This window comes from Magnolia sinica, chromosome 4 (genome assembly GCF_029962835.1).
Source record: "Magnolia sinica isolate HGM2019 chromosome 4, MsV1, whole genome shotgun sequence".
NCBI lineage: Eukaryota > Viridiplantae > Streptophyta > Magnoliopsida > Magnoliales > Magnoliaceae > Magnolia > Magnolia sinica.
Window position 1 is genome coordinate 94,342,290 of NC_080576.1, and position 24,914 is coordinate 94,367,203.

Below are 24,914 nucleotides of genomic sequence, written 5' to 3' on the forward strand. Positions count from 1 at the left end.
ACCTTGAAAAGCCTACTTCAAACCATATATAACCTTCTTAAGACAAAATACCTTTATTTCCTCCCCTTTCAAGCAAAACCAGGGGTCGAGCATATAAATCTCCCCAGTCTGATCACTATTTAAAAAAGCATTCTTAACATCTAATTGGCACAATGGCCAATTCAAATTAGCAATAATAGAAATTATCACTAGTATCGAATTCATTTTAACAACAAGAGCAAAAGTCCTAGAATAATCTCCATCGTATGCTTGTATGAACTTTTTAGCTATAAGACGAGCTTTATATCAAGTTACACTACCATCAGCGTTGTATTTGAGAACAAATACACGGTGAAAAACTACTGAATTCTCCCTAATTATACATGAGCCATCTCACATGTCCAATCTCTCTCAAGAGCCACCATCTCCTCCTCCATAGCTTGTCACCATAAAGGAGAATTAAGAGTCTCTTTAAAATTTTTAGGAATAGTGAAAGAAGAATACTTAAGGGTGGAAACAAATGACTTATCAAGTAAAAATAAAGAATGACAGAAAACTAATTGTTCAATAACATGAGAAGTACACTGTCTTTTAGTTTTTTCTAATAGCAACAGGCAAATCCAATAATTAAATTAGCATGGTTGTAGGAACACTATCAGTACCTGTTGCCACAGGAGCATGCTTTGTGGTAACACTTGGGGAAGAACTGGAGTACATAAAATTCTTCTTTCATATGCCTTCAAGTCTGATTTAATCAATTGTGAATCATAAACAACCTTTTGTTTGATACTATCACGTTTAGAAGGAACAAAAGCAATTCGACCAGACTCTATAATTGGAACAAAAGGAACCATAAAATTGTGTTCCCCCTAACCTATAGAAAAACATAGAGCATCTTAAAAAAACTTAACATCCATAGTGACAACGTTTTTTAGTGACCGGATCAAAACACATATCTCGTGAAGATGAATATCCCAAGAAAATGCATTTGACAGCCTAGATTGACAATCATTCCGATGAGGCTCGGTATTATAGACATAACAAACACACTCACAGACCCACAATGGGATTTTAGGGATAGGATGGAATGCTGAAAAATATTAAATAGGAAACTGACCAGAAAGAACTTTAGTAGGGAAACGATTGATCAAATAACATGCAGATGCAGTAAGGTCAGTATCTGATCGACAAAAAAGATTTAGGAACAAACATAACAATGAGGAGAACACGAGTAACTTCTAGAAGATGTTTATTCTTTCTTTGAACTATTCCATTATGTTGCGTGGTATACGCACAAGTGGTTTGAGATCAATACCATGCTTTTGAAGATAAGACATCATAGCATCGGGAAGATATTCATTTACATTATTTGTACGAAGAGTACCAATATTCATAGTATATTGATTTTTAACCTAACTATAAACATTTTGAAAATAGAGCCAAAATCATCTCTATTTTTCATCAAACAAATCCATGTCGTACGAGAAACATCATCAATTAAAAAGATAATTTAAATCAATTAGAAGCAATGGGAATTGGACCCTATATATCAGAATGAACCAAAGAAAATATTCTACTAGACCTTTTCTCTACATGAGGATAAATAGACTTACGATGTTTACCTAAAACACATCTCACATTATAAATTCTTGATATCACTAAACTCAACTAAATAATAATAATAATAATAACTAAACTGAAAGAATGACCAAACCAACTCTCTTTTGGCAGTTGTTCTTCAAATAAAGACCTAAAATTTGCAGAAAGGCACAAATCCCAGTAGTTCAAAATCAACCACCAAAGAAAAGAATGGGATCTTTTAGCTAAATTCACCATATCTCAACAAATCTTGAGAATCTTAAAACAATAAACAAAACTCAAATACCTGATTGTTGCCTGCAAAATAAAATAATAATAATAATAAATTGTTGTAAACTGGGTGAAAAGAACCCAAAAAACTATCCAAACAAATATATCCACCAAGCCCTAGTTGAAATAAACCAGTTTCTTAAAATTAAAATTTTTAAAAAAAAAAAAAACTGATCAAAACTGAATGTCTAACAATCCTTCAAAGAAAGGTCCAGTAGCTCTTATGTTCTAATACCATATCTGTGAGAAAAAAGCCTTTGGGAGAGAAAAAACTCTACCCAAGGCTGGAAATTCAGCCCCCTTCTTATTTATATTAAGTGATATCCCAAATTACATAAAATACCATTGGAACCAAGGGCAAAAGAGGAAAAACAAAAGAAAGAAAAATAAGAGACGACCAATGGTCCAAAGTGAGAAGGCCCACAATCCAAAGAGAGAAGGCCCACACTCCAGAGAGAGGGGCCATGGTCTAGAAATATAATTGTCTACAAGATGAAGTGGCTTCAAACTTTTATTATTACGAGCAAGAAAAATAAGTCTTATAAGGCTTACATAATTGATAAGTCTCACAACGACAACTCTTATAATTATCAAACTTGTTTGGAAATAACAAATGACGATATTTTAATGATCATTGTCATAATCGAATATGTCATATGGTTAGGCGAATATAGGTATCCTTAATGTCATAATCGAATATGTCGTATGGTTAGGCAAATATAGATATCCGTAATGTCATAATCGAATATGTTGTATGTCATAATCAAAATAATAAACACAGATACCCTAATGATTAAAGTCATAATCAAGGGTACCCTTAGGAAAATCGAGAGAGGGAATAGAAATAAAAATAAAAATAAAAAAGGAAAAAATAAAAGAAATAAAAATAAGCCTTTATTTGTGTTTCAGCCCCAGGCCAATACACTTTGACCAAGTCATGTCCAATGCCACCTCTACCTACCAATACGGACCCTTTCTTTGCTCTTTTGTTTGTGTGCTGGGGTATCTGTATCTGATCGTGCCACTACAGATCTGGTACCATCATATTGGGCAATCCGATATGGGCATTCTAAACCTTGTTGATTCGGCCTATGGTGCTTTTCTATCTTAAGCTTCAGCTTGTCAATCATATTCCAGGAAGCCGCATTCGTATTGCTCCATCAATAATGACCTTAGAGCGCTTTATCATTACAAAGCATTTGTGTGGAAGAAATTGATTTGCAACCAATCTTCTTCTCCTCCTTAGGATGTTGATATTCACCGAACCATTAATGTCAGCAAGTTTTTTGTGAGGCCATATAACTCATCGTTGTCATTTCCAATTCTTCCTCCTCTTTACATCTTCCTCGCTATACTATGTCTTCCTGCTCATGCTACAGATTTCGTGCAGAGAAAATGAAGTGGCCTCATCCACCACGTTTGAAGCACGAGTGGTATGCCCTTTCCTGACTCTAAGCAACAGTCTTGCTCTTCCCTTCGTTGCTGTGTTGAGGAAGCATGGACTGCTAATTTCCCCAATTACCAGCTGCAGAAGTGTTCTGGACACTTCTATTATCTCAAGAGACAGTACAACATGGTGCAATGAAGTACAAAACTGAAGAATGTGATATGGAACCACTTTTAGTAGCACAAGATAGCGAACCCCCCTCCAGCTCAGAGATTATTGCATCCAGCTGCTATTTGTCTACCATGCACCTGAATTCTTGCATTATCTGAGAGACCTCATCCACACTATTCTGTGTGACTGTCCCCATTCTTTTCTGAATATTTGTTCTCAATGCATTGCACTGGGGTGGAAGTTGTTGTGGTATTTTCTGTATGACTATGAACCATTAGATCGTACTACTGCATATATTCTTCAGCAGTAGGGCTACCCTATGGAAAGGAGATATCAAAAGGAAAGATCATGGTCTAGTGGTATGGACCTCCTCTTTGGTCTTCAGTTCCTCCTAAACAGACACAGGAGGAATGCACCACAGCTATGCTTCAAATCTAATTCGACTGGTACACCAGGTCCTAGCTGACTCCTTCAGCTTCAAAGCCATGAAATGCAACTTGAAATCATCCATTATCTGGTACTAAGTAATCTTTTGCCAGTCTTGGGCCATTATGGAAGGCATTGAAGTTGAGGTTATCAGCATAGTGTCACAGGCAGATCATTTCCATGCCCCCATGGCGTCATGGACTTGGCCAAATTTATGCTCATCACGTACACTTTGGAGGTTTTGCACGTAAGTGTAGAGAATTCTAGAATAAGGTAGAAGTGTGGTGTAGAGAAATATAGAGTTGTGTATGGTTGTAGAGAGATCTCTGGAAGTTCTGGAGTTGAAGAAGTGTGGAATGTTTCTAGAGTATTCTAAGCCATTGGATGATCGCCATTTAGCATCATCTTCCTAGTCATTCCTGTAGAGAGACTGGAAGCTTCCTAGCTCCATATAAGGAGAGGTCCTCATTTGTAAAACATCCAAGAAGGTTGTAAACTCTCTCTTGTTCTAGCACAATACAAATTCTCGTCTTCCAAGCTCTCTTAGAGCTTGGTTGGTTTTCCAATAACAACAGCAAATGACCGTAAATGGGTAATGATTATTTACTTATGTAATTGTGCGGTGACATCACTTACATTTGATTGCAATGATGATTTTGCTACATTTTTTGTTTTGCCTGGAAATCACAGTAAAAATGGTAGATTTATAATGTGAAAATGTAATGATTATAATTTACTTTAATTACTTTTACCAGTGTACTTGACTCTTGATTTAGAAGCCATAATTCATGTTTAAACAAACACCTAGAAATGATAATGATGGATCATTTAGTTTACATTTCATAGGAAATTGGAAAACCAAACAGTGCTCTCTTCTCTTCAAGTAGCAAGGTTAGCACATGGGTGGTTGGCTAACTTGCTCATGATGGTACTGTGATACAAGTGCCGCACCATCCATACTTGGGGAAGCACTTGGGCCGTGACAATAGTCTTTGATATCGACTTTCACATGCTTTGACAGATCACTACCACCTCTCTGGGTAATTTGGACAATCATGACTAGAGGGTATGGCAACCTTTGTCCTTACTAGTGGTAAGGGAGCTGCTGATATCCAGGGACAGGGATCATGCTCATATGCAGAACTAACTTCATCTCTAACTTGCATACAGAACTCTGGTTGCCTAGAAGAGACTGCATGATTCCATGAAGCTCTGTGGATTGAAATGTTCTTTAGACACCGGTACCAGGGGCAGAGTTAATTCTCTTGATATGTATGTCAGCCATCTGTCCATCCAAAAAATCAATCTGTTCCATCAATCAGCCCTCACTGAGGTCGTCCATCCACAATATCCATCCATTCCGTCCCTCAGGTCATTTATCTGCTTATTCATTTTGTTCTGCTTGCAATTTTATTGCCCTCATCACATCACTTGCCGTCTTAGGACTAATGAAGTTGATGTAGGACAATTAACCACTTGCTCTAAAAGCTCGAACTGATAGAGCATGACAAATTAATCCATTTATCTCATTAGCCCAGGCCCCACATCACATGGGTTAGGACCTCAGCCGAACCCCCCTCGTGGGCCCCACATCACATGGGTATTGCCTCACACGAGCCACCCACCTCACACTGACCGCCCACCTTGAGTGTGTCCCCGCATCCCACAAGCCACCCCACTCGAGCCCAGTGTGAATATGCCCCTTCATTAATCACCCCCAGTGAGGAGTCTCGAACAAGAGACCTCCCGCTCTGATACTACTTTGATACAGGACAACCACTTGCTCTAAAAGCTCAAACTAATAGATCATGGCGAATTAATCTATTTATCTCATAACCCAGGCCCCATATTGCATGGGTTACGACTTCAGCCGAACCCCCCTCGTGGGCCCCACCTCACATGAGCCACCCACCCTCAATGTGTCCCCGCATCCCACAAGCTACCTCACTCAAGCACGGTGTGAAAATGCCCCTACATCATGGAATGCCAAATCGGTTACGTATCGGCCGTATCGGCCGATACGTAATGGTAACGGTGCGAACCGTTACCCGTTTCAGGGCCGAAACGGCCGATTCGATTTTTTGTACCCGTATCGGCCGATACGGGACCGATACGGGCGTAACGGGCCCGTAACGGGCCCGAAACGGTAACTTTTTTTTTAGCTCTGTTTTTGCCGTTTTTTTGAAACCTCTTGCTTCCAAACTGTTTCTAAGTCCTTCTACTACTAATTTCGACCAACCTTAGCTAGGTATTTGATAGAAAAACACATTATATTATAGATTTTTTTGAATCAAAGCTCGGTGGGCCATTTTTCAGAAATTCGTCAAAAATAGGTATTTATACTTTTTTTAATATATTTTGCTGTTTTAATCATGTCATATGATGTGTTAATCATAGTAGAACATGTTAATGTGCATTTTACAGATTTGGGGTCCCATTTAATAATTTTTTAATATTTTTTTCTATTTACGCATGAATTTTGGCCCCTTTTTTTAAAATTCGAAAAATCAGTTTTTAATGGTTGTTTTGCTGTTTTAATCATGCCATTTGATGTATTAATCATAGTAGAACATGTTAATGTGCATTTTACAGATTTGGGGTGCCATTTTATATTTTTTTAATATTTTTTTCTATTTACGCATTTATTTTGGCCCTTTTTTTGAAAATTCGAAAAACCATTTTTAAATGATTCTTTTGCTGTTTTAATGATGTCATATGATGTGTTAATCATAGTAGAACATGTTAATGTGCATTTTACAGATTTGGGGTTCCATTTTATATATTTTTTATATTTTTTTCTATTTACGCATTTATTTTGGCCCTTTTTTTGAAAATTCGAAAAATCATTTTTTAATGATTCTTTTGCTGTTTTAATGATGCCATATGATGTGTTAATCATAGTAGAACATGTTAATATGCATTTTACAGATTTGGGGTGCCATTTTATATTTTTTTTTATATTTTTTTCTATTTACGCATTAAATTATGGACTTTTTTTGAAAATTCGAAAAATCATTTTTTAACGATTCTTTTGCTGTTTTAATGATGCCATATGATGTGTTAATCATAGTAGAACATGTTAATGTGCATTTTATATATTTGGGGTGCCATTTTATATATATTTTTTATTTTTTTCTATTTACGCTTTTTTTTCGGCCCTTTTTTTGAAAATTCGAAAAATCATTTTTTAATGATTCTTTTGCTGTTTTAATGATGCCATATGATGTGTTAATTATAGTAGAACATGTTAATGTGCATTTTACATATTTAGGGTGCCATTTTATATTTTTTTCTATTTACGCATGAATTTTGGCCCTCAAAAATAATTGCAAACACCTAAATGTAAGATATTTTCATATTACATTCATTCTAATATATCTATCATTGATAGTAGATAGTTAGAAAATTAAATATATGAATTTTGTAGTCAAATTCAGGTTATCTGGTTCATAAATTCATCAGACAGTCCGATACAACTTCTCACTAAAGAGTGGACCGTTACACCACCATAAACATGTTCCAATTTATAAATGAATGCATATTTGGAATGCTTAGAATATTCCGGATTTAATCCATATTTTTTCATATTTTTTTGGCAAAAAAAAAATTTTGCGCCGTTACGGGCCGTTATGCCCCCGTATCACCGTTACGCCCCCGTATCCGTATCGGTTTTGGAGGTCACCGTTACGCCAACCGATACCGATACGGGACACCTTGCCCTACATTAATTCTTGCTTCTAGCTGGCATACATCATTGGTATGAGGTACTGGCCAGCTATGCAACAGTGTTTGGATGAAAGAATACAAAAAATGTGGATGTTGAATCGAAACTGTATTCCCTAGATATTGAAAAACTAACTTATCAAAATGACCACATTTGTTTGTTTAAACCGTGAATTCTGAGCATTGAACAGGCAGTTTCTACATCCTATGTTTGTGATATTTTACTCATAGGCATTTCTTGGGGGGGGGGGGTGGGGGGGAGGAATACCATACCATGCAAGCTCACATATTACTATGTACCACTTCACTCATAGGAGATGATGCCCATGGTTCCAACCGCCTAAAAGCACGAGAATGATGTTGGTACAATAAAAATGCTTCGAATATAATGTTAAACACCTCAATCAGACCAGCTTGGCCACAAGAACATGTACAATCAACTGGTCCCAGACACTCTAAGCAGCTGCAGCTTGCATGCTATGCATGTGTTGTGCACAAGAGGTGCGCTCCAGTGGTGAGTTGATGGTGGTGCTGGGTGGACATGGACTATGGAGCCCACATGATGTATGAACGCCATACAACCCGTCCACAGATGCGTCACCTCACATTTCCCCAAGGACCTGTAACTCATCCCAATCCAAAACTCAAGTGGGCCACAGAAAGCAGAATAAGGCAGGATGAGATGCCCACCCTTCGTTTTCAGCAAAGCCCACCTGAGGTGCCAAACCATTTGATTTTTCCCCTGACCATTCATCCAGTAAAGATGAAGGTAATGAACAGCCTAGATTATAAACAACATGATGGACCCCACACACAAATCAAAGGTTGGCATCCACTCTCAAATTGTTCCCTGTGCTGTGGCAGGACTTTGTGTTGGGGTAGAGCTGATTTGTGTGACCTTGAGGCAAACTAAGGTGATGCATCTGATCGAAGGTTGGATTCTGTGAACACATCACGTGGGCCCCACATCTGCGCAGTACCACCGTAGTTTAAGGTGCTACCAGCACCACTGGAGTGTGCCCCTACACAAAAAGACAACAATTAAACAAACCAGACAAACCAATAACAAGTATAACCAGAAGGAGATGTGCCACTACAAAGGCACACAAAAATGGTAGATCCTTTTCACAACTAATTTTCAGACACAAAATGGTTCATAAAAGTACCATCATACGTACCCATCCACATTGCAGCAAGTATAAACTAGAGCATACCTGATAATTTTGGTGGTTAGGCAGGAGCTCAAAGTGGGAAGATCTTCGTTTTGCCAAAATGGATCGCTCTTGTTAAGGAGTAACTCTTTGCAAGAGAGAAGAGGTGTAGTTACAGCATGAGGTCTTGGTTATTATCATTTAATTATTTAAACAAGGGCCCATCAAAAGGTCTAAGCATTGGAAATCGATTAAACAGCTTTTTTTGGGTGACAGATTTTGAGGCTTTTCAGGGGGAAACTGCGGAAAGGGATATGGTTTTCCACAGCACCTTCTTAAAATCAAACAATGGAATAGTTTGGTCTCCACAGAAACTGGATTAATTTTGAGGGTATTTTTTGTTCCCAAACACCTCCTAAGGAAAATTGATGGACTTGAAGAATGTACAGAGGACGGGCTGTAGTACAGTTCAATGGCTGAAAATGGTTGTGGTCAGTGCTGCTGCTTTAGGTCCAAATTGGGGACAGATTTAGGGGCTGGCATGTAAGATCAGTTATGTTGATTGGGATAAACTCAGGACAGTTGAGGAGCTCAAACTTGGGTTTAAAAAGGCTGTGGGGTGATTTTAGAGCCTATCAGTCTAGAGCAGGGTGTGCCGAACCAGTGGCTGTAACATTATGGTATTGATGGGGCCTGTTATGCGATATGGGGGTGTAACAGCCACCCTGATTTTTGGATGAACAGCATATTTTATGAAAAAGCAAAAATGAAAAAAGGTATTTTTCTTTGAAACTTATTGTTCATGCCTTTTGCAACCAATCTAAGCATATCAGATCATAAAATCATTAGACAGACGAAGACAACATTCTCACCAAAGAGTGGACCATTAAGCCATCACAAAAATGGTTAAAAAATAAATAAATACACGCACACATATTTGGAATCCTCTAATTATTTGGGATTTTCCCCATATTTTTCTGGGTTTTTTTTTACCTTAATTTTTTTAACTGGTACAAGGGGTGTAACAGCCATTAGGCGCAAGGGAAACCATGGGGACCATTACACCCACCATTTCTGTTACAGCATACCTTGGTCTGGAGGGACGATATTTGAGGCAACAATAAGGGTTTGCTGAGTGTAAAAAGGTATTTCTTGGGATTTGTATATGGATATAGAGGCTGGAATAGGTTTTGGGGCTGTGAATAAGTTGCAGCTGCAATTCAGAATAAGTTCAGGGCCGTGGCTAGGTCTAGAAAGTATAAGGTAATGGAAATTAGGGCTAGGGAAAGGAATTATGAGCTGAAGGTGGCCGTTGGGTTTGGGTAATTACTGTTAACAAGTTTTGGGACTAGGTTGGAGCCTGTGGTTAGAAGGACGGTTTTCCAATCCCTTGGGTGAAGAATCCAAGCCGGATCAGTTTTGAGCAACCCAGCAAGGTCACGAGAGGGCATCAGGTGCTCCATCTTTTCCTTCTCTCCTTGATCTTGTACACATGCCATAGCAGCACATATAACTGCATATAACACGGGGAAAAAAGGCGTAAGGGGAAAAAAAAAAAAAAAAAACAAAAACAAAAACAAAAAAACAAAACAAAATAAAACTGTACATATACCTGGACCAGCTTCTTCTTCTTCTTCTTCTTCCATCCCTTCCCACCTTTTTGTGCTCCAATCCCATCAAACAGGACTAGACATGGATTTATTTATTGCTTCTGTCACTCCACCTTATGGAAGATGACACGGTTGAGCTGGGAGTTCCGGAAAGTGGTAGGAGTCCTCTATTTGCAGTACAAGTGACAGGGTGAAGTATCAATTGGAGTCCATCTAAGGGGCCCAACTACGATGGTAAATGATTCAAGATACACTTTAAGAGGGTTATCATAGCCATCTGAGCAGTGGGTTACAATGTGAATGGAAAATAAAGAAAAAAATTGTTAATGGTCAACGTCAAGGAAAATGAAGATAAGTTATGCCTATGGTTGTCTGATTAGTGTTATCTTCGAAACATATACTATCCATAATGATGCAGAATAGCTGGACAGTCTTGATTGACACATCAGCCTGACCGTGTGTTTTGGAGAGAAGGCTCTAACATATTCAAGGTATTCAGTAACGGTAACGGTGGCCGTATTCAAGGTATTCAGTAACAGTAATGGTGGCCGTATTCAAGGTATTCAGTAACGGTAACGGTGGCCATAACGGCCACCACCATTACCTTTACGATACAGATCGTAACAGCCATTACAGTTTCTTTTTTCATTGAAAGAGAAAACCCAAAAAATCTGTATCTGCCCGGTAACGTTGAAAAAAAAAAATCCATAAAAACTGTATTTTCCCCATAACAGACCATTAAAGGATTGTTATGGCCTTTACAAGGGGCATAACGGGCCATTAACGGCGGTTACAAGTCATTTTTTCCATAACAATTGTTACGGCCGTTATGACCCCGTAATGCGTAACGGTTGCCACCGTTACCTTTATGTAACAACCTTTATGGTCCTGTAATGGCCTTCACGGCACACCATGTAACATATTCCGGTTCTTCTAGCTCTACTATATCATCTCTCTTGCATTCGCCTGAAGCATTGTGTACTTTGATAAGACAATAGAAATATAATATCTTTCAAAAAATTACTTTTTACGACTTTTATGCTTTTAATCAATTTGATTGTGATGTCCTCATGACATAAACATTGGGATATGTGCTCGGGGATCTGGGGCCAATTAAGGATAAGAAGGCTAGGAGTGTTGGACAGATTTGTTGGAAATTACCAAGAAAAAAAATAAAATTGAAGTTCCTTAGAAGACCTTGCTGGCATACCAATACTGATGCAAGGAACTGCTACACAATATAGAGCTGCATTCCACTTCAAGAAGCCATGCGATCAAGAAGAAGAAAAAAAACCAGATAGGGGACTACTATTGGTATATGCCAACAGTCAACTAGTCAAAACTTGTAATCACATGCATGTAAATATGATTAGCAAAATATGATTAACCCGCAACTGATATAACAACATGGATGGTAGTAACAAAGAAAATCAATAGGAGGAAAAAACAGGTCAAGGTAATGACAGTAGAAGACAGAAGGAAATATGCACTGAGAAGGACTGAGGTGCAAGAAGTATCTCTGCCAGTGCCATCTTTGTGCAGTTTTGGATCCCTTTTGATGCAGATTACAACATGCAACAACAAATGTTCAAAGACAAGCCAGCATATGAAGCTAATTACAGCTCCAACCACTATTCAGCTATACTGAACCTAATTTATCCCTCCATAATGCAACATTCCCAGCCTGCAAATTCTAACTAAAATCAGAAGAACGGTTCAGGCCTATTTAAGGCTGCATTTGGATGCACAAGTGAGCTGAATTATGAATGGACTGTTTAGTCAAGAGTATATGGTAAAAACTGGCATCATTTCCTAGCATTCTTTATATGGAAGAAGTCCTTACATTGCTGGTTCATCCAACTGAGTGCAGTCAAAGGTGTTCCAGGTGCATGCCAACGCACTTTGGGCCTGTTGCGGCTCACCTGGACCCTGGGCAAGATGTCACCTGGGGCTTTTTATGTGAGGTACCACCCTGATGCATACCACATGTGTGGTTTTTTTGGTATTTTACCACCCAATAAGGGAAATAAACAAGAAAGGGCATGTAAGCCCAATTTCAACAACTTTTCTTATTTCTTTTGAGATTAGAGCATAGGATATTCCTCCCTCAAATTTCAACATCTTATTTCATTCGCTTCTTGATTTCTTTCTTCTAGTAATCTGTCAAGGTCGTCACATTGGAATTCGTAAAAGCAATTTCAGCTTTTGTTGGTGTCATACAAGAGATTTAAGGTGAATTGGGGGAACTGGAAATTTTAGGGTAGGGGATTTGGGGATTTCGAAAAAATTGGATTAAAGGGTTTTGAAATTTTTAGGGATTTTGGCGAAACTGGGTCTTGGATTGGTGAATTTGGAGGATTGGGGAAAATGCAAAATGTAGGGTTAGGATTTGGAGAAATCAAAAACTAAGGATTTAGAATTGGGGAATTGGGGAATTTGGGATTGGGGATGTGGGGCTTTGTGCTAAGAAGAATTGAATAATATCAACTTTGATTATATAAAAAAGCAAATTATATCTATAATTAATTTAATATTAGTATTTATCATATAAAATAAAATAAAAAATGCACCTGAGGCATCTTCAGGGGCACGCCGAGGTGTTTTGCGCACTACAGGTGCAGGATTGCTTGGGGTGCACCTAGTGCCTTTAGCTATACTGTCCAACTTAGAAGTAATGCAATTGCAATTTGGAGTGTAGACCAAAATATGAATGCTTATGAAGGAAATAACAATTTGGTTATTCTACCCTAAATAATAATTGCAATTCAATTGGATAGTGCATCCAATTGCACCCTAAGAAATACATGAGACAAGTCATGTCTGAGGATTTTTCCTTCTTGTTAAACACTAACAAACAAAGAACTACTACAAGCTGTTAACAAAAAAAAAAAAAAACAGAAATTTCAACTGCTTCCTAGGATATTTATTTTACAAGGAGAAGCGGTGCCTATCGAGCACTTCCATGATCTATTTCACACATGACAACAGAACAGTTTACAGGATCTTCAAACACTTGATGAAGATTCAAAAACTAGCTAGGAATCATTTTGGGAGCTCTTAGAATGCAAACTAAAGAGCATGCACTTATCTTTCATGGCTTCGGACTCACTTCCGTATTCTTTGAACTTATACTCTTCCTGCTTGAATGTGGACGGCACCTTCCCTTCGCTATAACAGCGGTTACATAAGCTGAAACGAGACCTCATCTCTTTGAATCGAGACCCTATTATAGGATACCGACATATGGCACACGTGTGGCGGCCATGGCGGTTCCTATCACCATTTTCAAGCTTCACCAAGGTGCCCATGATGCCAAAACCCCAATCTGGATCATCAAACATCTCGAGGAATTCAGGGTATGAAATCACTGAACTGTCTGCTTCTCCGTGAACTTCCATTATGTCACTAATCCCAAGAGAAGGGATGTAAATTACTCTCAATTGCTTGATGTAATTCACAGCATCTATTTTCCGAATTTGGGCTGAACCTTCATTCACGGGTCGCCATAAAAGTGAATCAAAGACCATCCGTTTACGCCTGTCAGGAGGACCACTGCAGATTGGTGCAAGAATGGCAAAGAACATGCCCAAATCCACCCGACCAGTTCCAGGGCCATCCAAGACAGACAGAATCCGCTCATTGATTGCTTTGACAGCTCCTTGGAACGTCTCAGCTTTGAGAGAACGAAGCAATCTACGTAGGATTCCCTCCAATGCAGCCTTACGGATTGATTTCTCAGGGGCCCCACCACCAGAATATGAAATGGGGACATCGGTTTCATTCATTTCCTTCTTGAGAAGTTCCACATTACAATGGCTCAATCTGGTGACCCTCTGGAAAGCCCTAATCTCAAGAGCACTGGCCAGCTCCTGCCGTATGGTTGTCTTCCTACCTACCCTTTTGAACTTAGACGCCTCCACAACAACAAAAGCACCCTCCCCATCGGCCCCGCCTCCATTCCCCTTCGGTTTCTTCTGCAGCACCTTCAGGTGAGAGATGGCATCATACAATTCGACCCTGTTCGTCATCTTAAAGGCCTCTTTCAGAGCCTTCTTGGCTTCCTCGGCCTCCCCAGCCCCCAACAGCGCCACTGCCTTGTTCAACTGGGCCCGCCAATGGTTGGGCCACACTGCCAGAACCCTCGTATACATCTCCGATGCCCTCTGATACCTCCCCGCATCCATAAACAGCCCACCCAGATTGTAGAGAGCATCCACATGCCCCGGCCTCAGATCAATTGCCTTCTGGAACTCCTGAATCGCCCTTTCATCCTCACCCATCGCATGCAGAGCAGACCCCAGATCGCAGTGTGCATCAGCATAGTCCGATCTCAAGAATATCGCCTCTGCCAATGCCTTCTCAGCAGCCCTATACTCACCCACCCCAAACAGAGCACTGCCCAGAAGCTTCAATGCACGGAAATGTGTCGGGCAGAGGATTGCAGCCTCTCGGTAGTGCTCACACGCGCCAAGAACCATGCCTTCGCCTTCGAGGGTGATTCCGAGATTGACGTGAATCTGAGGGAGGAGATAAGCCCACTGGGTCCCACCAGCCTCGGCGGCCTCCAATGCCAGAAGAAACTCTTCCTTCGCCTCACTGTGCATTCCAACAGCATACAGAGAGTTCCCGGCCCGGAAATGGGGCCGGACATCAGTCGGTTGCAGTTCACAGGCCCGCTTGAAGCTGACTAAAGCCTCCTTGAACAGCTGGTACTCATATAACACTCGCCCAATTGCCATGTGCCCGTCGAACGCCTCCTCCCTCGACCTCGCGGCATCGGCCCGCCTTCTCAGGACCGCCAAATCCTTGAGGAAGGTCACGTAATCGTGGCCGCTCTCTTCCCACAACACCGTCTTCTCCGACTCACTGGGGCCAAGCTCCCTCGACCACCCGGGGTCAGAGAAAGCATCCAAATTATCCACCTTCATCTTCCCATCTTTAATCTGCTTGGTCCGGAGCCGCTTGATCAGGATCTCGAGGTCGTCGACGATCTTCCACGTGTCATCATAGACAATCCCGTGATTGGGAGACGCAGCCCATGCGGCAGTGCGGAGCTTCTTGTGCGGCTCGGAGGCGCGTTCGTCTGCAATGGAGGAGGAGGCCTCGGAAGGTGGAGCAGCTGGGGAAGGCTGGAGATGGAGGTCGAGGGCGTCGAAGTCACGGTCGACATCACCAGCACCATCATCGTAGGTGCGGAGAAGGCCATCGAGGGTGAGGCCCTTCGGGCCGTCGATGAAGTCGGAGTAGGTGCGGAAGACCTCATCGAGTATGGCATTGATCTGCTCGTCACTGAACTTGACGCGGGGGTTCACCGCCACAACGAGTGCTGCCATCTCTTCTCTGTCGAGACCGCCATCGCCATTGGAATCGAACTGCTCGAATATCCTCTTCACCTTCTCAGCTCTGCTGCCTCTCGAAGACGCCATGTGTGCTGGTTGTGGTTGTGGAGATAGTAAGAGCTGAGTGAGACAGAGAAAGAGAGCTTCCCAAAAAACCCAAATCAGAAAATGGGTTTTTTCATCTTCCAAGAAAAACCCAAATCAGAAAATGGGTTTCTTCATCTTCCAAGAAAAACCCAAATCAGAAAATGGGTTTTTTCATCTTCCAAGAAAAACCCAAATCAGAAAATAGATTTTTTCATCTTCTAAGAAAAACCCAAATCAAGAAAATGGGTTTCTTCATCTTCCCCTTCAAAACCCACTCTCTCTTTCTATCCCCAGATCTGGAAAAGCAAAGAGAGTGAAAGACAGAGAGAGGAAAGAGGAAGAGATGGGGGGTTTGGTGCCTTGGGATGAGTGATTAAAGGGTGAGGAGGGGAATGGAGGTGTTGGTGATGGAGTAACGAGAGATGAAGCCACTGATCTTATGTGGGACCCACTTCCGAGTCCGGTCTGCACTGCTGTGATAGTTTACCCCTTTCAAAAATGGAGGTGAATCGGCCAAACAAATGAAGGCGTCTCATCCATATCAGCTCGCCCACATGTCATTCATGTACGGCGGCTATACTGACCATTCAAATTTGTGCGGCAGGTGGCAGCACGTCTCTGGATTGATCAAGCAATTTCCACCGTCCATTTGATTGATGTATGATGGGAGGCCACTTCCTCACCTATGCTTATAGATGAGAATTTCGTGACACTTGCTACGCATGGACCCACCTACCCTGATGTGTCTATGGCATCCAAATCTACCATAATAATGGACACGGACTGCGTACTAACACTTTTTGTTATTGGACGGTTCCCTCTGGGTCCCACAATAATATATATGTTTTATCCAAGCCGTCCATCCATTTTACATCATTATTTTAAGAGTTATGGATAAAATTGAGGCAGATCCAAATCACAGATGGACCACACTGTAGGAAAACAGCAGAGATTGAAAGCTCACCGTTAAAAACTTTCTAAGGCTTACTGTAATGTTTATTTGCCATCCAAACCGTCAATTAAGTCACACAAACGTACATGAAGGGAAGCAAAAAATATCAGCTTGATCTAAAACTTTCGTAGGCCTTAGGAAGTTTTTAATGTAGGTGTTTAATCACCACTATTTTTCCGTGATGTGGTTCACCAATATTTTGATCTGCATCTTTCTTTTTTTTTTTAACAATATCTTAAAATGAACTAGAAAATTTGATGAACGGTGTGGATGAAACACATAGGTCATGGTGACACCACATACCAACTAACGACCAGTTTCAGTGGAAAATCCGCATCCATCCAAATCCAACCGATCACGCAATAAGTACGTCCACCGTGACAACGGATGCATTGAATAATGACACCGTTAGTAGCGAACAGTGCCATGAGGGCCTACAAAGATGTATATGCGAACAGTGCCATGTGGGCCCTACAAAGATGTTTATGTTTTATACGTGCCGTTCATCCACTTTCCATTGTTATTTTAGGCCTGAGCCCAACATTGAGCTAGATCTAAATCTAAGGTGGACCACACCATGGGAAAACAGTGTTGATTAAATGCTCGATAATAAAAACTTTATCTATGATGTTTATTTTAACCAAAAGTATAAGCTTTTATTGGCTCAGTTTGGTCAGTAGCTCGGGCAGCGTGGGCTGAGTTTGGGTCGAGATTGAGCTGAATTCGCCGTTGAGGCATTTCTACAGACACTTGAACTACAACTTCAAAAACTCACTATGTTACAAACACAAACAGAGGCAATGGTTTTATAGGTATATTATCAAACACCTTCTAAGTAATATATATATATATAATAAAAATAAAAAAAAAATTTTTAAAAAAAAAAGAAGAAGAGAGGTTCGATCCAAGTTCGATTCAAGCTGGATTCGATCTGAGTTGAGTCGAGCTGGGGCCTGCTCGAACTCGATCGGAACTCATTTTCGAGCTCAAAAAATCAGCTCAACTTGGCTTGCACTCAGCTTCGAATCGAGCTTTTTTGAGTCAGTTGAGCGAGCTATCCGAGCTAGCTCGGATCGTATTCACCCCTGCTTTTAATAATAAACATTTAATAACTACTATTTATTATGGTGTGGTCCACCCAAGAACTTGATTTACCTCAATTTTTAGAGCACGCTTTAAAATGAGCCATCAGAATATGATAATACTCCATCAGAATATGAAACAGTGGATACCTTTGATGCTCCATCTGAATTCGATGATGATAACCAGTCCGAGTATCATATAACTGGCAAAAGTTGTTACATTGATCCAATCATCAAGAGGACTCGTTTTGGATAACAATGTACCACCACTTAGAAGACTTCAGATTCCTGGAGTGGCCCACCAGATGATTGAATCTGCTTTGATGCACGTGCTATGGGCTGCACCAGCGGCTAGTTGCATGAAATTGGAGGACCGTAGAGAGACCGGCCTCATCAAATGGACGGCTATTTGTTGCTATCATCATCTCGGTGTAATTTTGAATTATCAGGATCTATTGGGTCAGCAATTTGGACGGTCTAAATTGTCACAAGACTATGTCATGTGGATCGTTCAAGAGTCACCATCGTTTTAAAAAGGGCGTGGACTATCACAGAACGTTATCGTGAGCGGCTGAGAAAGACTGATAGCACAGCATCAACCGTCGCCAGTAGGATTCGTGGATAAAAATAGTTGCTTCTTTCAATGGATTCGCGCGAGTGAGATGGTGAAGGGTGTAGCTTTGTACGTGACATTGTGACGAACGTGTGTGTGATCCGGACTGTTCGTTTGGTGGGGACCAAAGTGATCCATATCTCCTACAAAGAAATCCAAGATCTTCCACTGTATTGCCCCGATTTTCTGTGACATACACCAACGGTTGATCAACGGTCTATATTCAATGTACGCTCCTCGCTTATGTGATGACTGGACAAGTGTGATTTTTGAACAAGATAACTTCCAGCAGGCCTCACTCGATGAATGGCTCGGATCTATGCCACTTGCATCACTTGCCGGCTGGATTCTTCTCCATCAAACTCGCGTGACACATTGTGGGAAAACCGTTCACACGTGTCAACTTGACATCCCAACGGTTCAGCCACTGACAGATTTCGTGGCCCGAAAAATCAGGCCGATATGCCACGCATGAACATAGATGGCGGCACGTGATGAACATCTAGAATATGGCACACGTGTGCCATGATGTTACACGTGCACGAAGGCCTCCGTCCATCGCAGCCGTGGAATTAGACCATCCTCTGCAGGAGGAAGTGTAGAGTCTACCAGGATCTAAATATAGAGAGTTCAGAAGAGAAAGACATCAGCGGTTCGTATACAACCGAGAAATGGTCCATGATTGATAGAAAGAATCCTCCAATCTGGGATATTTTTCAGTCATAGTCCATTGGAGATTGGGCCCACGGGACCAACGGTCTGGATCACCACAGCATGCAACGAAGCTGCACAAACTTAAAACGCCATCATACCGCGCATCATTCTCTGCGACTGCAAGAGAAAGTAAACTGCCGGACTACTTAATTACTCTGTCCCGCGGGTCCCATAGCCACCAGAGTTGCCTAACTACGAAATCATCTACATCATTAATCTGGTGGTCCATCAATTTTTCAGCAATCAGATCTGCGGGCCCACCATGATGTACGTATTATATCCACTCCTTGTGTCCGTTTCGCCAGCTAATTTTTTGGTGCGGCCGGTGGATCACCAAAGTGGGTGGGATCACTGACCGTGGGGCCCACCCTGATGTATGTGCTTTATATCCGTGCCGTTCATCTGTTTTGAAATCACGTCCTAAGCTGGAAAAACGGACGGATGGATCAGTGTGGAAATTACTCATACATCTCGGTGGGCCCCACTGCAGCAATCGTGGTTGGTCGTCTTGCGTCACTAGCATTGGTAAATGATGGTGACCGAGCCAAAGTGACGTGGCACATAACAAGGCAACATCAGTCACAGACGGTCTAAATGATGGGCCTCATTTTGTACGGTGGATAGCCTGAAAAACCATCCAATTTTATCACTTAGACCGTTCAATTGATGGCCATCAAAAGAACGATTGAGAAAATGGATTCAAATTCAAAATGTGAAATATGATGGTTAAGATCACCTGATTAACTAGACTTTTGGGTCATATACCGTTTGCAAAAGAGGTCACAAAAAATAGTCAGATCAAAATATCCAGCGGCTGGATTTTAAGAACAGTTTCACATGGTTACAATTGGAGTGGTCCATCATAAAAGAGGCTGATCCATTTTGTATATAAGTTTAAATTATGGGCTCTTACCAAATGGACGGAGTAGATTTACATATAAAATAAAACTCACAGATATTGGTATTTTACCTAACTGGGTAAAACAAGTATTGCAGGCTATTGGGTCCCATGGGCCTTCAGACCCAATAGGGTTGAGACCTTCCCTGAAGGGTTCAAAATCCGAGCTGAAACCAATCCTAAGTGGCTCATGAGAATATGGAGGAGATAGCACTACAAAGTGAATAGGAAGGGAGTGGGCCACTTATCATGCAGTGGATTGCGTAGGGATGTGCTTACAGGGGTCATGCATGGATGTTACCTTGTCATTTTATTGAAGAGAATCTTTACTTTCGGCGGCTGGCTTTTATTTTATTATTTTTCACGGTGAGTTTACATTCCTCAGTCTTTCTATCATGTTATGGAATTTGATTGGACGCCGACCCACTTACATATATTATTTTTTTAAAAAAAATAAAATTAACACACGCACACACACAAACACACACTCACAATAGTGATATTTTACCACTTATGTATACTCAAACCTGTGACCATGCGTTGAAACTCCCAAAAGTCTACTACAAGAACAAGAGCAAAGACCCATGCTACTGCAAGATATGAGCTTACGTTAGTAATCCACGATAACCCACTTCTAACAACAAAAATGACCAACACCCGGATTTATACCTTAGTTGGCGGACTGAGTAGAGATACCTCGTTTCAACACTTGAGGTTTTGGCATCAATCCTGGTGGGGGTGGCTAGCATGGAATGTGTGTACTGGCATAGGTGTGTGCTAACAAGCTAACCCTAAAAACAAAAAAAGTAAAAAAAGACCCAATCTTATTACACCATGCAAAGAGTTCAAATCCATTGAAACTACATTTCCTTTTTTTCTGGGACATGGCCCATTAGTAGATAGGGGCCCACCTTGATGATGTATTATATATGGGTGCTGTTTCTCCATCCTATATTAGGATGTGGTCCTAAAAATTATATCCAAATCTCAGGTGATCCACACCATAGGAAACAATGTGATTGAGTGTCTCACCATTGAAAATTCAAAAGGGCCTTTATTAAATTTTCCGTAATATTTATTAGCCATCTAACTTATTAATAATGCCAACAAGACTTGGATGAAAGATCACCTTCACATGAACTTTTGTAGCTAATGAGAAGTTTTTAATGACTGATTGCCACTATTTTCTATATTATGGTCTACCTTATATTCATGTTATTTTCTGGATTATCCCCTAAAACGAGCTTTCATTTTTTTTGAGATCATGACTAAAATTAGTTTTCAAAACTCATAGATGACTTAGATATAAGACAAATCAAAGTGAGCGAACGATGCCACCTACCTCGGTGGATCCGGGATCCACCGAAGCCGCACGTGCCAGTCAAACATGCTTTGGTTGGGTCATCTATCAAATCCGTCCACGTCCGCTAACGAGGGTTTATGGGAAATCTTCATCCCTGTAATGATCTAGACCGTTCATCTAGAAGTCACGACAACAGTAGCTTAGATTGAATGAATCTCAACCTACCTTCACATGAACGGTGACGATCACCGATCTTCCCACCTTGACCAAATACCAAAGGATGGTGCTTCTATGTGAACGGTCCAGATCATCACGTGGTGCGGGGAATGGGTCAGAAGACTGGGCGAGCCTCCATGGGAGAGGCTTGCAAAGTAAAAACCTCGTGGTTCATGCCCGCGTGCCATTCATTCAAATAATCGCACGTGCTAATATGCCACACGTGTGTGATATCCAACCCTTCCATCATGTGGAACATCCTCATTACATCATATGGCTGAAAAAGTCATGTGTTTTACACTTTAGGTGGGCCACGATATGTTAAACAAAACTCATGATTAAAACAATATTTCATAGCCGTTCGTTCATCTCTGGCTTACTGATGACTGAAACGACCTGATTTTAAGGCCAGAAGATCTAAACAGATTGACCCATCTGACGAAAAGCTAGGTTGCTAATATCTGTTCTGTTTTGGCAGGTGTCCTTGCACGTGTAGAGATAAGCCCACACGCGCGCGAGAAACCCGTGGATACAGCTGCCAGAGTATCTAAGTGAGAAGAATCATGGCTTTACAGATTGGCAACATTGACGAGATCCCATTTTTATGAACTAACAAAAAGGCAAGATCTTGGTCTGAGTTCACCACCATTTGTTAATGTTGCTGACTAGGGGTGTATGTGAACCGAGCTAACCCGGTTAGCTCGCTCGACTCGAAAAAGCTCGACTCCGTTCGAAGTTGAGTTCGAGCTGAGTCGAGCTAATTTTTTGAGCTTGAAAATGAGTTCGAACAGGCCTAGCTTGGCTCGACTCGGATTAAATCTAGCTCAAATCGAACCAGTTCGCTGACTCGATTACTTTGCCATTGATGCTGCTCACCAACTGTTTGATAAAATGACTCAACGAAATATTGCTGGTGGCAAGCAAGGTATATACATTAAACAAATACCTTTTTTTTTAATGTTACTTACAAGGTGTTTGATAAAACACTTGTAAAATCATTTCATATGTTTGTAAAACAGTAGGATTTTGAAGTTGCAGTTCAGGTGTTTATGGAAATACCTCGATAGCGAACTTGACTCGATCTTGGTTCGAACTCTGCCCGAGCTAGCCCGAGCTGCTGGCTGAACCGAGCCGACCTGGCCAATCAGGCTCGAGGACCGAGCCAAGCCGAGTTCGAGCTGAGGTCAGCCAGTGTTCGAGCCGAGTCAAATTAAGGCCAGCTCGACTCGGTTTGACTCGATGTACACCCCTTTTGCTAACTCATCCATCGTACATACAATATGTTGCAACATACTTTTACTTTAATCCAAGTTGTCCAAATCTCAGGACTCCATCTTAACCATCCATTTTCTAGCTATCTATGGACTTTAAAATAAAATGGTCCACCATGAAGATGTCATTTTTGGTGTTACCCTTGGGTTTGAGAAGACACAACTTTCCAAAACAAAAAATATTAAAGGGTGTTACCTTTCGAACTTGCGTGAAAAGACACATCTGCAGATTTGTAGGCCACAACAAAGGCCCGACCTCAAGGGCGGCTCAACATTTTTGAGAGCCTTAGGCAAGTCATAAAAATGAGGCTTTTTAGTTTTTTAAAAATAAAATTAATAAATTAAAAATTGAACCATAAATCCAAAAATAAATCCAAACTGTTAGAAAAATGAAGTAAGAATTTAATTTAGAAAAATAACGTTAGAATTTAATTTTTTGAGAACTTAATTAGTAATAAAGTAGGTATTTGTGGTCCTAGGTTTTAGGAGAAGAATTTATTAGAAATGATTCTATTATTTTGAAAAGAGACGATAGAGTTAGACTGTTATTATTGATAGTGTTAGTTTCTAACAGTTGTTTTTTATTTTCAATTTCAAAATTGTAAACTAATTTTTAGATGTTACTATTTTGTAGGCCTTTCAATAAGTTTTATTTCAAAAAATTTAGACTTTTTTTCTTCTTCTTAATTTTAATTTTGCTATAATATAGGACCTTCATAATTAAGAAATTTTAATTTTGCTATAATATAGGGCTTTCATAATTAGGGGGCTTTATGCGATTCCCTCACCTGTCTACCTCTTTAAGTTGCCCCTGCCCAACCCAACAGAAATTTTGAAACACTAATTTATTTTCAAAACAACTTTAAAATACAATACCTAATAGACGATGGATATTGAATGATTGCCCTTAAAACTACCTTTAATCCATGAAAGTGTTGATTGGTGTTAATATTTGTGTTTTTTCATTTAGGGGGGAATTACGTTATGAATGGGTTAGATGGCATAAGAACATGATGGTGGACCTAGGATGTAATAAATAGTTAGGGTTTCCATCCCGATGGAATCTTGTGGTGGGGTTCACTTGTTGTTAGAGATGGGCATTGAGTCGAGTCGGATCGAGTTAGGACTGACTCGACTCGATCTAGTTTTGAAATAGGCCTAACCCGAACTCGATCCAACTTAATACCGAGTCCAGCATGCCTGAATCGATTCGAGTTCGGTCTAGCCTGGACTAATCAGGACCAAGTTCGATCTGGTTAGAAGTACCGAGTCGAGTTGAGTTGGCACCGAGTCGGATTGAGAGATGAGGGAGAGAGTGGAGAGGAGAGAGAGAAGAGGAGGAGGAGGAGGGTGATGGTGGTGGGTGGTTGCTAGGCTTAAAAGAGGAGGATGAGGGAGGGAGGGAGTGGAGAGGAGAGAGGAGGAGGAAGAGGGTGATGGTGGTGGGTGGTTGTTGGGCTTGGAAGAGGTTCGCACCATCTGATCCCACGACATAGTCAAATTAAAAATTAACAAGATTCCTAAATGCAATCAACAACAAAAGAAAAAAAATGGCAAACAAATACAAACATCTCAATCAGACATACAATAGATTTTTCTTCTCACTACACAAACAAACAAAATAAATAAATAATTCTAGAATAGTTGAAATAAAAATCTAGAAAAAAGGAATATGATATAATTTTTAGGAGGATTGATCACATACAACCAGATGTAGGTGAACTCTAGCTACATTCGATTTTTACAAGCATTTTGCCTTTTTAAGGGAAAAGGTGGATACAAAAATATCGAAAAGATTTTTTTTTTTTTTTTTTTTAAGGCATACTGTACTTCCAATTGTAGGTGAACAGTTCTCTGTATAACTATATCAAGAAAGAGAAAATTCCTACTTGAAATGGAGTTATCGATCTTGCCGACTTGGCGAATTCGATCCAAGGTGACTCGGGAGAATCGATTAGAGAGAGAGAGAGAGAGAGAGAGAGAGAGAGTAGGGCATGAGAAGAGGGTGGGGGAAAGTGAATGAGTGAAAAAAGCAAAAGGGTGGTGAGGTGAAAAAAATGCAAATCACGGGAAGAAGCACCAACACTTCTTTCTTCTGGAGAGAGAGAGAGAGAGGAGGATGA

At 40.6% G+C, this 24,914-nt stretch overlaps 1 protein-coding gene across 12 annotated transcripts in view; it reads right to left on the bottom strand.

Annotated features, from left to right (window-relative positions):
- LOC131243403 (uncharacterized TPR repeat-containing protein At1g05150-like) overlaps window positions 1-15,996 on the bottom strand; it is a 29,731-nt gene extending 13,735 nt beyond the window's left edge. For 5 of the 12 annotated variants that reach the window (XR_009170047.1, XM_058242744.1, XM_058242745.1 and 2 more), the window contains exons 1-2: window positions 13,426-15,996; window positions 8,770-8,854 (exon numbers count right to left, since the gene is read on the bottom strand). Coding sequence is in view for 9 of the 12 variants with exons in the window: in XM_058242744.1 (XP_058098727.1) it covers window positions 8,770-8,854; window positions 13,426-15,742 (2,402 nt within the window). In the remaining 3 variants the exon portion in view is untranslated. Of the gene's footprint in view, window positions 1-8,769; window positions 8,855-13,204 lie in introns of those variants that run through there. The other 7 variants (XM_058242743.1, XM_058242750.1, XM_058242749.1 and 4 more) reach the window with 3 other exon arrangements.
- Window positions 15,997-24,914: the final 8,918 nt, after the last annotated feature.